Below are 15772 nucleotides of genomic sequence, written 5' to 3'. Positions count from 1 at the left end.
GTAAAAGTGATAATAGGAAAAAACAAACATATATTTGCTTATATGTGCATAAAGTCTCTAAAAGAATACACTAGTTGCTGGTCACACTGTTTACCTCTGGAGGGAGCCAGATGGAAGGCAGACAGGGACGAGAGAAGGAATTTTTATTGTATAATCTTTTAGACTCTTGATTATTACTTTGTGAATGTATTCTCTATTGCAAAAATAAAATTTTAAAAAACTGGTACATCCTCACTGCAAAAGAAATCATGCAATATAGAAAGGAACAAAGAAGAAAATAAATTCATCTTTAAACTCAATACCCAGATATAACACTGTTAGTATTTTTGCCACATTTCTTCCAAGTCTTTATCTATGAATGTACAGACATGTGTATGGAGATATTTTTACCAAAATAGGATGATGCTGTACGATGGTTTTTGTTACCTGTGTTTTTCATGTAGGGTGAATCACAGACAGCTTCCATGCAGCCTCATTTTAAACATCTGCATTGTTATTGCATGAAGTTGGCCAGTTACCAAAAAATTAATCCAGGTGAACTGAGTCCAGCATCTGAATACGCAGTGCCAGGTAACACCAACCCCCTGATCCAAAGCTGGGATTTTCTTTTCTTTTCTTTTTGTTTTTTTTGTTTGTTTGTTTTTTGAGACAGAGTCTTGCTCTGTGGCCCAGGCTGGAGTGCAGTGGTGCGATCTCAGCTCACTGCAACCTCTGCCTCCCAGGTTCAAGCAATTCTCCTGCCTCAGCCTCCTGAGTAGCTGGGATTACAAGCATGCACCACCATGCCTGGCTAATTTTTGTATTTTTAGTAGAGACAGGGCCTCACCATGTTGGCCAGGCTGGTCTCGAATTCCTGACCTCCAGTGATCCTCCCACCTTGGCCTCCCAAAGTGCTGGGATTACAGGCGTGAGCCACCGTGCCCGGCCCAAAGCTGGGATTTTCAATTTGCTGTCTGTAGGATCTTGAATAGGCAGGATGTTATGTTCCAGAACCTGGAGAGATAACATATGGAAACGGGCTGGATGTTCCTTCTGTCCATGGTGTTTAAACCCATGTCGCTTATTCCATAGGTACAAACACCTCTACCTGCCCCCTTCCCCTCAGCCTTTATGCCCACTACCACGAGGATGATGCCAGAGAGGGCCTTGGTGGCCAGAGCCAGTCTGCATGTCAAAGACCCGAGCTCCCATTTGGGCTCCACCACACACTGAGTGATCCTGGGAAAGTCACTTTTTCTTCTCTGTAGAACAGAGGTAATAATCTCCATGATGCCTTTCTCAGAGTGTTGTTTTGTTAGAAGAATCAGATAAGGTTATGACTGTGAAAGTAGTATGTAAAATACAGGGCACTCTACACATAGAAGGTTTTATTGTTAAAGTCTGGCCTCTTCCCCGGAGCTGCCAGGGAGAAGGTAGATGCCAAAACCAGCTGGCCCAGCTTCCTTCTGTGATTGGCTCATGGAGCAAACATTCCCCTTGTGCACTTTTCAACATCTACACACTCATCTTTAAAATGGAGGGTTGTAAAAGTCAAGGGCACAAAGCGTTGACAAGGGCGTGGAACAACTGAAACTCTACTAATGCTTCTGCACAGCTGCTGGGAAGTAAATTGGTACAACCTCTTTGGAAAATTGACAGTATATACTAAAACTGATCATGTGAATTCCCCTATGTACGGCCCAGCAAGTCCTCTGCTATTTATGTAATAAACACAGGTATTGTGGATGTTCACCAGAAGACATGTTATTAAGATGTTCATAGCAGAACTATTTGTAAGAGTCCCAAACTAGAAACTACCCCCAAATGTCCATCAGTAATTAAATGGATAAATTACAATATTTTCATACAATGGAATAGGATACAGCAATGAGAGTGAATGGTATTCAACTACATGCAGCAATATGGAACAATCTTACAAACGTGTTGAGCAACAGAAGCCTGACCAAAATAAGAGTACATACTTGTTTCGCTGCATAACAAGTATAGATCCCAAAACTTAATGTCTTAAAACAACAGATAGATTACTTCTCATGAGAAGATGGGATAGCTGTGCAATTTCTCTTCTGATTTCACCTTAGTTGAGTCATAAGGCTGCACTCAGATGCAGATTTGGCTGGGTGGGAAGGTCTGAGGTACCCTCACGTGACCTCATTCTGGTGATGCTCAGTTCTTTCCCAGGTGGCCTAGACCACCTTCCTTACATGGCAGTCTGGGGGCAGCATTTCAAGAGAGTGAAAGTAGAAGCTGCAAAGTTTTAAAACTAAGGGTTGTAACTATCAAGAGTTGTAAGGGCCCAGCCTCAGGAGCTTCATCGTGTCCATTTCTCTGCATTCTATTGGTCACCCCATAAGTCAAAAGGCCAGCCCAGATTCAAGGGTGTGAAAATAGACCCTACCTCTCCCTGAGTAGAAGTCACATTGCAAAGGGTCATGCATACAGGAATGGAAGAAATCTGTGGTCCATCTACCACAATACCCTGTGATTCCATTTATAGAAAGTAGCAAAGCAGGTAAAATCCACTGAAGCTGTTATAAATTCTTTGACGAATGGGCCTGGAGAGGAGTATGAGAGACCATCTGGGTTCCTGATGTGTTCTGCTTCTTCATCTAGGTACTGATGACTAGAATGTCCAGTTTATGAAATTCAGCAAGCTATTAACTTAAGACATCTGAAACTTTTTACGTGATTACTATACTTGAATTGAAAGTCTAAAAGTTATATAGTGGTTTTAAAAGAATGCAGTTCATTTCCCTTTCCAGTTACAGTTCCATCCATCAGGCTGGTGGAGCTGCTCATCTCCTCAATGTTCCTCAGGACCCCCGCTTCCTTCTTTCTTGCCATGCTATCATCTTGTCCTCATCGAGAGTTGAAGCTGTTGCTGGCAGTCTGCATTCCAGCTAGTGGAGAGGATGCAGAGGGGTAGCCCTGGACAAGCACATTCCTTGCAAGCTAATAAGGTGGAAGTTACACACATTACTTCCACTCACAATCCACTGGCAAGCACTGATTCTCATGGCCTGCCTAGCTGGGAATGTAGTCTTAGCTGGGCAGCCTGTGCCAAGGATATGTGCCAATTTCAGGGAAACAACTAGCAGTCTACTGCATTTTTTTTTTTTAATGGAGTCTTGCTCTGTTGCCCAGGCTGGAGTGCAGTGGTGCGATCATGGCTCACTGCAGCCTCTGTCTCCTAGGTTCAAGGGATTCTCCTGCCTCAGCTTCCCCAGTAGCTGGGATCACAGGCATGTACCACCACATCTGGCTAATTTTTGTACTTTTAGCAGAGATAGGATTTCACCATGTTGGTCTGGCTGGTCTCAAACTCCTGGCCTCAAGTGATCTGCCCGCTTCGGCCTCCCAAAATGCTGGAATTACAGGCATGAGCCACCGCACCTGCCACAGTCTACTACATTACTAATAATAAAGCTGCTCTTTAATAATTATGTTTTCAGAAGGCCATTTGGAAATAGTTTTTATCTCACTGTTGGATTATAAAAACACCAAGTGACCCGAGTTCTACACTTTTCTGTGCCAAAATGAAGAACATTAATAATAAGTATCCATTTCCCCTCAAGTATATATACTTAAATCATAAATATGTAAGTAAATGTATACATTTATTTAAATTTTAAATATGCAATTGGCCAGGTTCCAAGGGCTTATCCACCTTCCTGGAAAAAAAGTCAATTGTCTTTGGAAAATTCCTTGATATGATTTTAGAGGGCAGCCTCTAAAATGAAGTGTTCAATGAATGTTCAAGGAATGAATGAATTTTAGCAACCTGTATCTTAGGTGCTGAGAGTATCTGATTAGGGCATATCAGACTAAAAAAGTCCTCTACAAACACTAGAATTTACTAATCTATTTTCTACTTAAAATGCATAGATAATTTGACATCAAGCACATGTACAGTTTATGGAAACAATTTTATTGGTAACACAACCCTACTAACTCATCAGAGCCCCACTATTTTCTCCCGTGTACTTTCCTTCTCCTGGCAGCCTGTCCCCCTTCCCTGGGACCCCCTCCCAACTCATTCCCGTGAACTTTCTGACTTGCTGCCTCTCTCCCTTCTGGGAAAAAGTGTCAGCTGCTGCACTAATAATCCAGCACATGCTACGACTGTCCCTGAGACAGCTGTCTACTGCCCCTAGGCACTTGGGCAGGGGATCTCCTTGGAGCCAGAAAGTTAATAACTGGTCTTGAAGATACAAACAATGTCATGGTCTATGACTTTGTGACACGATGCAAAGGAAAGCGTTTGGACTTTGAGTCAGGCAGACCCAGATTCATACCTCAGCTCTTCTTAATATGTGTGTGACTTTGGGCAAAGTACTGCATGTTTCTACCCCTCAGCTTCCTCATCTGTGAAATGGAAATCACAATACAGAGAATATTGGGAATAACAAATGAGAATAAATGTATTTAGCCCTCTGTAGATGCTCAGTGACCGAGCTTCCTCTCCCCCTATCTCTTTGTCTTTCCAGAGTTGAAAGACCCATAACAAGGAATCAAAGGAGAGTGAAACGATGACTAAAGGGTTAGAGGATAAGATCTAAGAATGGATGAAGGAGGCCGGGCGCAGTGGCTCACGCCTGTAATCCCAGCACTTAGGCGGGCGGATCACGAGGTCAGGAGATTGAGACCATCCTGGCTAACACGGTGAAATCCCGTCTCTACTAAAAACACAAAAAAATTAGCCGGGCGTGATGGCGGGCGCCTGTAGTCCCAGCTATTCGGGAGGCTGAGGCAGGAGAATGGCGTCAACCCGGGAGGCGGAGCTTGCAGTGAGCCGAGATTGCACCACTGCACTCCAGCCTGGGCGACAGAGCGAGATTCCATCTCAAAAAAAAAAAAAAAAAAAAAAAAAAAAAAAAGGATCAAGGAATGGTAAACGTTTATTTTTATTTTATTTTATTTTATTTTATTTTGAGATAGAGTCTCTCTCTGTTGCCTAGGCTGGAGTGCAATGGCACAATCTCAGCTCACTGCAACCTCTGCCTCCCCGGTTGAAGCGATTCTCCTGCCTCAGCCTCCTGAGTAGCTGGGACTACAGGCGGGCACCACCACACCCAGCTAATTTTTGTATTTTTAGTAGAGACGGGGTTTCACCATATTGGCCAGGATGGTCTCGATCTCTTGACCTTGTGATCTGCCCGCCTAGGCCTCACAAAGTGCTGGGATTACAGGCATGAGCCAACGCGTCCGGCAGAATGGTAAATGTTTAATATGGAAAAGGGAACATTTAGTCTGGACAGAGAGGACAATAAATAATTATGGCTACCATTTGTCACCACCTTTCCTGGCATTTACTTATTTATTTATTTATTGAGATGGAGTTTCGCTCTTGTTGCCCAGGCTGGAGTGCAATGGCACAATCTCGGCTCACCGCAACCTCCGCCTCCTGGGTTCAAGCGATTCTCCCGCCTCAGGCTCCCAGGTAGCTGGGATTACAGGCATGCACCACCACGCCTGGCTAATTTTTGTATTTTTAGTAGAGACGGGGTTTCTCCATGTTGGTCAGGCTGGTCTCGAACTCCTGACCTCAGGTGATCCTCCTGCCTCGGCCTCCCAAAGTGCTGGGATTACAGGTTTGAGCCACTGCGCCTGGCCTTTCCTGGCATTTAAAATAGCTATGTCCAGTCTTCAGAACAGCCCTGTGGCGAGGTATGATCATGAAACCCATGTTATAAAGTGAAGAGGAAACAGATTTTATAACTTGCCCAAGATCATCCAGCTAAATGGAGAAGTGGAGATTCAAAGTCGGGTCTGACTGTTTGTACTAGCTTAAGAACAGACTCTCAGCTGGATGTGGTGGCTCATACCTGTAATCTCAACACTTAAGGAGGCCGAGGCAGATGGATCACTTGAGCCCAGGAGTTTCAGACCACACAAACACACAAAAAATTAGCCAGGTGTGGTGGTGCATGCCTGCAGTCCCAGCTACTCAGGAGGCTAAGGAGGGAGGATTGATTGAGCCCTGGTGATTGAGGCTGCAGTTAGGCATGATCACACCAAGAGAGGGAAGAAGGAAGGTGGCTGTCAGCCACTGGTATCAGAGACAAGCAGAGGCCAGAGAAGACAAATGCAAAATCTTTCTTTGGCTGGGACTTGTCAGAAAGGGAATCTCCAGTGTTGGTGATGGCGTCACCAACAGCCTCATGTGCCTTATGTGTGGGCATCTCTGAAGGCAGAAAGAACTCCATTTTCCCTGGAGGAAAATGGACATGTGAGCATGAGGCTGAGGTCTGACTCCTGGGGGCCACACAGGCAGGCCTGAGCACCTTGCCCCTCCTCACTGAAGGGGGCTTAATGTCTGGGGCACAGTTGACTCCATCCCTCTCTTTTTTCCTGTATGTGGTTTGTTTTTTTTTTTTCAAGACAAGGTCTCATTCTGTCACACAGACTGGAGTGCAGTGGCACAATCTCAGCTCACTGCAAACTCTGCCTCCCAGGTTCAAGTGATTCTCCCATCTCAGCCTCCCGAGTAGCTGGGACTACAGGCACGCACGTACAGGCTGGTCTTGAACTCCTGACCTAAAGTGATCTGCCTGCCTCGTTTTTCCTGTATGTTCTAATGTTATTTCAGGGATCCCCTTTGCCTCACTCTGGCCATTCCAAAACATATATATGTTTCATTTATATAAATCCAAATGAAAATATTAAAATTGCAAGTGAGATATTTTTGGCCTTAATCTTTGAATTTCAATGTTTTCTTATCTGTAGAGCTGGTGTGCTAACTCCTGTAATTCTGGGCAATGCCCATGTGGTTCTTGGCTGCTTCAAGCCATCTCAGGTCTGATTTTCACACAAGCTCAGCAGCATTGGGCTAGAAGGGTACCGCCCTCCCACTCTGCTGCCACTTTGAATAGAAGTCCAAGCTTTCGCTTTCTTGCCCTGACTTTGATTCTTCACGTTGCTGAGGAGCAGTGATTGAAGCTTAATCTCATTGTCTACAGTCTGTCTCCTCTATGGAGCTGCACTATTCTTTCCCATCTCAATTATTTCTGATGTAACCAAAACACTCTCTCTCCCCACTGCCTTTTTTCTTTTGTAAAGACTTGCAAAGGGTCAGTTCCAGAGGCTCGAGCCCTGTGTTCTGACTTTCACAGACAGAGGCCTGCCACTCTTACATTTACAGGTCATCATTCTGAGCAATACACTTTTTTTGAAGAGTAGTCCTAAAAGCTCACTAAAAAGTTGCATTTGTATTTAACTTAAATAGAGAACCTTATGTGTAGTCCATGTTTCTGGACTCTATACCTGATTTTGAATCACTGGACTTAAATTATTGGACTTACAACACTGATACATCTTGTAAATGAACCTAAGCAAAGAATACCAGCCCTACATCCCACTCCCCTCAAGATAACTGAGAAAGACACAAAGCCATGCTGAGGAGGAGCCATGGTTTGATATTGTCCAGTGAGTGTCTCTTGGCCTCAGAATGCTGCCACTTCTTGCAGTTCCAGCCCTTGGCTGTGGTCCATTCTGAGTAAGTGAATTCCTCTGTTAAAACTTGCACACAATAAGGAGATGGCGTCACCAACAGCCAGAGAAGTCAAGGGTCCTGATCCATCCAGAGACAAGGTGAAAAGGCAGGCTGGGGGGAAAGGGGGACCAGCAGATTAGGCCAAGAGTGTAGCATCATGAAATGTGATGTCTTCATGAGAAATGCAGGGAAATAAAGCATTTGCTGTACATATCTAACCCGTATGAGAGAGACCCCACTTCTTCAGAGGAAAGCATACCAGGGAGGTCAGAACTTGGGCCAACTCCATGACTTCAATGGTAGAGAATGGCACATGGGCCAAACAGGATGCATACCATCACCAAGAAGTGTCGGGGTCTCACCGGCTAAAGACATGTTACAAAGGTGCCCTCAGTCACCTGCCCAGAGAATAAAGCAGGGCCCAGGCAGGGAAAAACACACAAGGATACTGATCTTTAGCTGCTGGCTTCCTGGGGTCTTGATGCCTTGGAGATGGAGGATAATGGGAGAGCCCGAAAGGCAGTCTTTGGGGGTTTCAGTTGACCCATCTCCCTCCATCTGCATCTTAGAGGCCACTCTTCTAAAAACTACAGGCGCATACCTGGTGGGCAGGGAATCTGTGCCACTTGGTCAGGTCAACATTTCCAGATCTCGTTCTCCCTGGTCAGATTTATGATCATTAAGTCTAAAACATCTGCTCTTTTTCCTCAAGCAACAGTTACACCTGAGTGGCTGGAGAAGCCACTCCAGGTAACAGTACAGCAGGCTGTCCTTACTATGGAAGTTTGGCTTGTGGCCACAGCTGTTTGCAGAATGCCCACAAGACATGGTCCTGCCTCTATTCTCTGAGGGAACTACCCTGTCTCCCTGGAGAGGAGCTGAGTTCTAGAAGACTGTTGTAGGACAGATTTGGTTTAAAGTTCTTTAAGGCAATGCTGTTTCTGTCTGTGGCAGAACCCTGTGTCCAGGACAGAATAGATGGAGGCAGTGGGGTGCTGGTAAACCAGCTTTCTGGAAGAAAAAACACCACCACCACCGATTCATAGCACTTGTTAATTTTCATCATGTAAATACCTCCATCATGATCAGATTTCAGGCTACCAAAGGTTTAAAAACCAGTTCACAAAAAATCCTGAATATTTAACAATTGGCCAGCAGGGGCTGGCTCCATCCAGCAGATCCAGGACTCTGGGGAGCTGGGTTGCATAAGACATCTTTTTTCTCTGATGCTTTGAAATGTTATGAGCTTACTGTGTTCTTAAACTTCAGCTACAGAATCAAAACAGGGCAGAGACTTTCTGAAAGTATCCTTACTCCCCCTTACCCTCACCAAGAGCTGGGGCTTTCATTTTAGTCCTTGAAAGAAGACTTCAAAAGTCACAATTCTTGTTCTCTTTTCCAGATATTTTGAGTGTCACAAGTTAGAATCTGATGAAGAACTTCAGGTAGAAAGAATGTAAGAGCCAAATCTACGTGAGTTCTCAGGAATGAGTCTATAAAACATGGTACCAGGGGATACAGGGGATAGCATCTTGACATCACCTCTTAAGCATGGGACTAGACAGTGGCAGAAGATGGGTGGCTTTGTAATGCTGAGCAATGGGAAGAAGGAGTTTTAAAGAAGGTTTTAGGACTTCATGTATCTTTTGAGGAGGACTAACAGCAGGCTGCTTACCTCCAGTATCTTGGTTCCAAATCTTCACCTTGCAATCATGTGATGAGGTAGCAATTAAAGGCATCAAGGCCAATGCTCTTGGTAGAAAGACGCAGGATGCGACAGTCTGGAAATGCCCCTTATACTCACATATTCTGTTTCGAGTCTGTCTTAGGTCCCACAACTGCAAAGTAATGACATGGACCAGCTCATAGTCACTTGTCTAGCTTCATCCATGAATATCCATCTCCCCCTACCCCCATGATGCACCTATTCCCTCCACTTACCTGCACACATAGCTACCCCTTATCTTCATCCATCCACAGACCCAACAACCCATCCATCCACAGACCCAATGACCCATCCATCCAGTGATTATTTTAAGCCTCAACTATGTCTCAAACAACCCTGGTTAAGAATGTGTCATATGAGTTTTTGCCTTTTTAGTGGTTAGGGAAGTAAAAGCTCCCAGTCCTACAGCATGATGGTGTTCCATCATGGGGAACCCATGGGGAGCCCCAAACAACAGTATGGGGTTGTTTGCTTTCATGGCAACTCAAGAGCTGCCTTATTTCAACCTCTTGGCATCTGTGGGCCCTGTGGGGACCCCGTAGTTAGAAGTACCCCATAGATATAAGTACATCTAGGTGCAGACATTCTGATTTAATGCCTAGATGCTGAACCTTGATGTGTGAAGACTAGTGTCTACAAGAGGGAAGTGCCAGTCAGTGCTGCCAGTCCCACTCTAATTGATACAGATCAGATCACAGCTGGAGAATAATGTTCAGGGAGGAGAGCAAATTGAATTATGTCCAAAAAGATAATGAAGTTATTGGACAGCATGTTATCCAGGGAATAGCTGTAGGAGCTGGAAATGTTTCACTTAGAAAAGAGATGCTACATTCAAAGGCTGCAACACCCCAATCTACCATTTACTAGGGATGTGGTCTTGTGCAAGAGATGTCAACTTGCCATGCCTCTATTTCCTTGTCTGTGAAATGGGAATTATAATAGTACCTAACTCATGGGGTTGTTTTTAAGGATTAAATGAGATATTACATGTAATGTGCTCATCCCAGTGCCCAGCACACAAGAAATGTTCAATAAAATAGGGGCATAATTGTTCTGTTTGAATACTAGATAACCCTTTTAATGGATATTCTACAATTATGAATCTAAGGTGCTTTGGAGGAGCCTAGGCAATCTATTCCAAAATTAAATGTAAGGAAGGTACATGAGTAAGGGATGGAGTAGGCCCTGGACCAACACTAGAGCTCCAAATTTCCTAAAAAGCTTGAGCTTCTTTTACTGTGGCCACGCCTATAATGGGAATAAATCTGGTTCTTCAAACAGTCCCTCCCCTCTCTAAGCTCTGCTGGGAGTAGAGACATCAGCAGGCTGGTTCTGTGTTTAGCTCCTCCCCATCTTGACTCTCATCCCATTCCTCTTTCCTACTACCAATTCAGAGAGCCCTAAGTTGATGAATGTTTCTTTTATTTTCTTTATTTTTTTGAGATGGGGTCTCCCTTGTTGCCCAGGCTGGCCTCAAACTCCTAGGCTCAGTTGATCCTCCCACCTCAGCCTCTGAATAGCTTGGACTACAGGCACATGCCACCATGCCCAGCTAACTTTTTATTTTTTTATAGAGACAGGGTCTTGCTCTGTTGCCCAAGCTAGTCTCAAACTCCTGGGCTCAATTAATCCTCCCACCTTGGCCTCCCCTATGAATGTTTCTTAAATGAAGCAACTGGAATGCAAAGGATCACTCACAGTATGCTTTTGAAAGAGGCCTGAGCCATTAGCAAAGCCCGCCTGTGTAGCACAGCTACAGGCATGAGGCCAGAGTAAGTGATCTGTTCATCAGCAACCAGATACCTGGACCTCACACAGTCTCCTACCGTGGCTTCACAGCCTTCTCCTCCAAAGCCATTGCTGCAGGAGATACACTTGTGTCCATCCACACTGACTTCACAGTAGGTCTGAATGTGCTGCTTTGCAGGAAACATATGAGCTACCTGCAGCCCCCGACTGTCCCATAATCTGAAAGAGATTAGGGCAGGAAATTAGCTTGTAGTAAATGTGGCTGAAATACACCCGTATTGTCCCACTACCATAAAAGTCTTGGCTCTTTGCTGCGTAGGCCAGTCAGATTGGAATGGCATGATTTACCTAAAAACGGCAGCATGAACCAGATCAATCTCTGAGACTCTAAAGTTGGCAGGAAGTAACCAAATTGAATGACATCTGAGTTCTTTCCATTTTGAGATCAGTTAATAGAAATTGAGACCAAGCATCTTAATTGTACAAGTTAATTTGTTAATTTGGTCCTTTGAGACACTGCTTTCTGTGGACAAAAGGATATTTCTGTGCCTGTGACTTAAATTTTTAAAAAGATACTTATTATGATATGGGAGATCAGTCATCATTCAGAATTAGTTACAAAAGATTTACATACAGGTCATGGCCAGCCTTGGCTATGGGGTCCACTGGGGAGTGTTTTGTTTTGCTTCTTATTTCATTTTTACCTCTTTACCCCATTCCTACCATTTTCTAAGGAGAATCTCTTCTGAGATCCAAAGTTTCTAGTTATCCTCTCCGGTCTAAGAACTATTGGCTTTACTGACTCCCCTGATGCTGATTTCAACCCTGCTTCCCCAGGGAGGGCTTCAGCTGAAGGCTGGGTGACTGAGAACACCAGGAGCCATGCAGGGGTAGCAAGGAGAGCCAGGCAGCCCAACAGGGTGGGACAAGCAAGTGACTGATTCTGGGGTTAATCTGAACACGTTCACACAGCAGGAGCTGGCTGAATCAGATGCTTTGGAACCATCCAAAACAGGGGCTTTTACTTGGCCTGATCTCATGACACACAACCTCTACCTTAATGATCCATGGGGCCAGAGCAGAGAGGCCCCAGCACCAGTGAAGGGCAGAGGAACAGAAGGCTCTGGGAAGGGCAGAGCAATGTGGAGAATCAGAGTGGGAATGGAGCCATGTGTGCATGGGAGCCACAAACCTCACAAGAAACACTTTCACAGCTGCTCAGTAAGCCCACCTGAGGGTTTTATCTTCAGAGGTCTGTAGTATGTATGGTTCTCTGGGGACCCAGCACAGGTGAGTGACCTAGAAAAAGCAAAATGTTCAGAACTTCTCCACACCAAGTCATTCCTCTGCTGTAATTCCTGTCAAATGTGCTAACTAGCATCACTGTGCCTCTTCTCAAGGATTCTGAACTAGCAAATTCATTTACAGGCATCTTAGGTTTTGCAGATACCTATCAGTCATGCTCTACCTGCATCTCCTAGGTTATCAGCAGCAAGATAACAGCTGGGCCAGTTGTGAGCACCAGAATACATGCAGGCACCCTAAGAGTGCCTGAAACCCCACCTGTGTGGCAGATAGAACAGCCCCTGTTGTAAGGTGGGTTCACTGAAACTCTAGCCCCAACACCTCATGGGGATCAGGAAGAGCATTCATGTTTCTCTTTATCCCTGCAGGTCCCTGCTGGATAAGCATAAAATAGTTTCCAAAATAACCCAAAATAACAGGATTTTCTTTTCTTCCAGTAACCTCCACCAATATAGAGGGCATGGGGCAAGCATATCTGACCATTGGCAGTCATCTTCAAAATTAGAAAAGATGACTGGGACTGAAATTTGACAACCACTAAAAGAACATCTAGTATGGGTCAGACACAATGACAGGTATTTCACATCTAGTATCTGAATTCATCCTCTGAAGAACCTTAGCAGGTGATAGAGTTCTCCCCATTTTATAAATGAAGACACAGACACTCTAAGAGCTTAAGTAACTTCCTTGAGATAACATAACTGGTAAGTAATAGATCCATGATTTTAACCTGAGTATAACTGACTCCAAAGGCTCTCCAATTTATACCAGTCTGCTACTAGAAAACAACTGGTCCTTCAAAAGCAATGCAAATTCTACATAAAGCAAAAGGTAATGCTTATTTCTCCACATGATGTTACATATATGAACATACAATAAGCATAAGCTGTGAGGTCCTGGAAGACAGGAACTATGTTCTTGGTCACCAACCCTGTTCCTAGCACAGTGTCTGGCCCACAGAAGAAACAGAATAATGAAAGAAATAATGAAGACACCATTTTAAATTCCAATATAAGTGAGTAAAATCATTGTCTGGAGCAGAAGACTCAAGGGACCATCTAATCTAATAACCCTGAGAGGCCAGGGTCTCACAGCAGGTTAGGGGACAGCAATTGGGACCCAGGCTCTAATTTCTGCTCATGGGCCTCCTGATTTATCTCCCGAGCCTTTCCTTCACCCCATGCTCCTTTCTGCTGCCCTGTTCTGTACCAAGTTTGAGTTCATACCACGTTCCTGGAGACAGACGCTCTTTCCACACTCTGTCCTGTCACCACATCCCACAGAAGCAGGGTGTTGTCCCGAGAGCCAGTGCACAGCTGTGATGAGTCTTTGGAAACAATGGTGAGAAGACAGCCTGTGAGTGGGGACCTGAACGGGGCTTTTCAGAAAGCACAAAGGCATTGGGAAGAGGTCCGCTTTGTTTTACCTGGACTCACAGCCAATCCGGTGACCACCATGGCATGGCCACACAATTGCTGCCTTGGTTGTGAGGAACCGTGCAAGTCCCACATCATGACCATCCTGTCACGAGAGGCACTGAAGAACTGGCTGGATTTGGGAATACAGGCTACCTGCTCAGGGAAAAAACAACAACACTGAAATAGCTCTGGTATGCTAGTTGGACTGGACTTTAATTGGGGGAAAGATGAGTCTGCATAACTCCCTCCCCACACACACCTCTTTTTTTTTTTTTGAGACGGAGTCTCACTTTGTCACCCAGGCTGGAGTGCAGTGGCGTGATCTCAGCTCACTGCAACCTCCACCTCCCGGGTTCAAGTGATTCTCCTGCCTCAGCCTCCCCGGTGGCTGAGATTACAGGCGCCAGCCACCACGCCCAGCTAATTTTTGCATTTTTAGTAGAGACAGGGTTTCACCATGCTGGCCAGGCTGGTCTCCAACTCGTGACCTCAGGTGAGCCACCCACCTCGGCCTCCCAAAGTACTGGGATTACAGGCGTGAGCCACCGTGCCCGGCCCCCACACACACTTCTCAAAAGAGTAATACCTAAGCTTGAAATCTATGAATGCACAGCATGGGCCAGTCTGAATTTCCACCTTTATCAATGTTGTGCTACCTTTCCTTTATGTAGCAGATTTCCTCCTGTCCTTCAGGGTAAGGTTAAAAATCTCACCTCCTCAGATCATGTCACCTTGGTGAGGATGTATCCCCTCTTGGGCTTCCTATAGAACTTCCTCCTGTGGGATTCCTTTTGCACTTGATCATCACCACACCCCAAAAATGGATGCTGTACTGTTATGACAGGTGATTCTGTTATACTTACGAAGAATTTGAAGTGAATCTCTGTTCCATTTTATGCTTTTTACCTTGAATACAACTTTGCTTGATATTATTATCATCCCAACTCCTGCTCTGTTTGTTTACATTTGCCTGATATATCCTTGCTGACCTACTCTTCCTGTTCTGATCTCTTCCATCGTGTTTCTTTTTTTTTGGAATTGTGGTAAATATACATAAAACTTACCATTTTAACCATTTTTAAGTGTACAACTCAGTGGCAACAAGTACATTCATTGTTGTGTAACCATCACCACTATCATCTCTAGAACTTTTTCATCATCCCAAACTGAAACTCTACAACCTTTAAACAATTACTCTCCATTTTCCTCTCCCCGCAGCCGCTGGCACCCACCATTATTCTACTTTCTGTCTCTATGGACTTGACTATTCTAGGTACCTCATATAAGCAGAATCATACCATATTTGTCCTTTTGTGTCCGGCTCTTACTTAGCATAATGTTTTCAGGGTTCAGCCATGTTGTAACATGTATCAGAATTTCATTCTTTTTTTTTTTTTTTTTTTTTTTTTGAGACAGGGTCTTGCTCTGTCACCCAGACTGCAGTGCAGGGACCTGGTCTCGGTTCACTGCAACCTTCCCTTCCCGGGCTCAAGCAATCCACTTGCCTCAGCCTCCTGAATAGCTGGGACTATAAGTGTGTGCCACCATACCTGACTAATTTTTGTATTTTCTGTAGAGACAGGGTTTTGCCATGTTGCTCAGGCTGGCCTCGAACTCCCGGGCTCAAGTGATCTACCTGCCTGGGCCTCCCACAATGCTGGGTTTACAAGCATGAGCCACTGTGCTTGGCCTATTTCATTCCTTTTTAAGGCTGAAAAATAGCCCACTGTATGTATATTACCGCATTTTGTTTATCCATGAATCTGTCAAAGGACATTTGGGTTGTTTCCAGCTTTTGGCTATTATAAACAATGCTGCTATATATATATGTGTGTGCGTGTGTGTGTGTGTGTACAAATATCTGTTCTATATTTACTGTTTTACTTTCAATCTTAAAGCTGTTTTGCATTAGATATGTCTTATTTTTTTTTTATTTATTGAGACACAGTCTCACTCTGTCGCCCAGGCTGGAGTGCAATGGTTTGATCTCTGCTCACTGCAACCTCTGCCTCCCAGGTTCAAGCAATTCTCCTGTCTCAGCCTCCTGCATAGCTGGGATTACAGGTGTGTGCCACCATGCCTGGC

The 15772-nt window shown here is 44.7% G+C and overlaps 1 protein-coding gene across 8 annotated transcripts in view; it reads right to left on the bottom strand.

Moving 5' to 3' along the window:
• Positions 1-1718: 1718 nt before the first annotated feature.
• The window catches only part of WDR31 (WD repeat domain 31), a 31920-nt gene continuing 17866 nt past the window's right edge, over positions 1719-15772 (bottom strand). For all 8 annotated transcript variants that reach the window (XM_055117220.2, XM_014346239.5, XM_055117217.2 and 5 more), the window contains 6 exons: positions 13696-13840; positions 13496-13596; positions 12196-12263; positions 11042-11183; positions 9165-9327; positions 1719-7600 (listed from right to left, as the gene is read on the bottom strand). In XM_055117220.2, coding sequence (XP_054973195.1) covers positions 7440-7600; positions 9165-9327; positions 11042-11183; positions 12196-12263; positions 13496-13596; positions 13696-13840 — 780 coding nt within the window. In that variant the 3' untranslated portion in view covers positions 1719-7439. The remainder of the gene's footprint in view (positions 7601-9164; positions 9328-11041; positions 11184-12195; positions 12264-13495; positions 13597-13695; positions 13841-15772) is intronic.

The sequence above is a fragment of the Pan paniscus genome, chromosome 11, assembly GCF_029289425.2.
Source record: "Pan paniscus chromosome 11, NHGRI_mPanPan1-v2.0_pri, whole genome shotgun sequence".
In the NCBI taxonomy this organism is placed as follows: domain Eukaryota; kingdom Metazoa; phylum Chordata; class Mammalia; order Primates; family Hominidae; genus Pan; species Pan paniscus.
The sequence above is the reverse complement of the archived record's forward strand: the minus strand, read 5'-3'. Positions and strand labels throughout refer to the sequence as shown.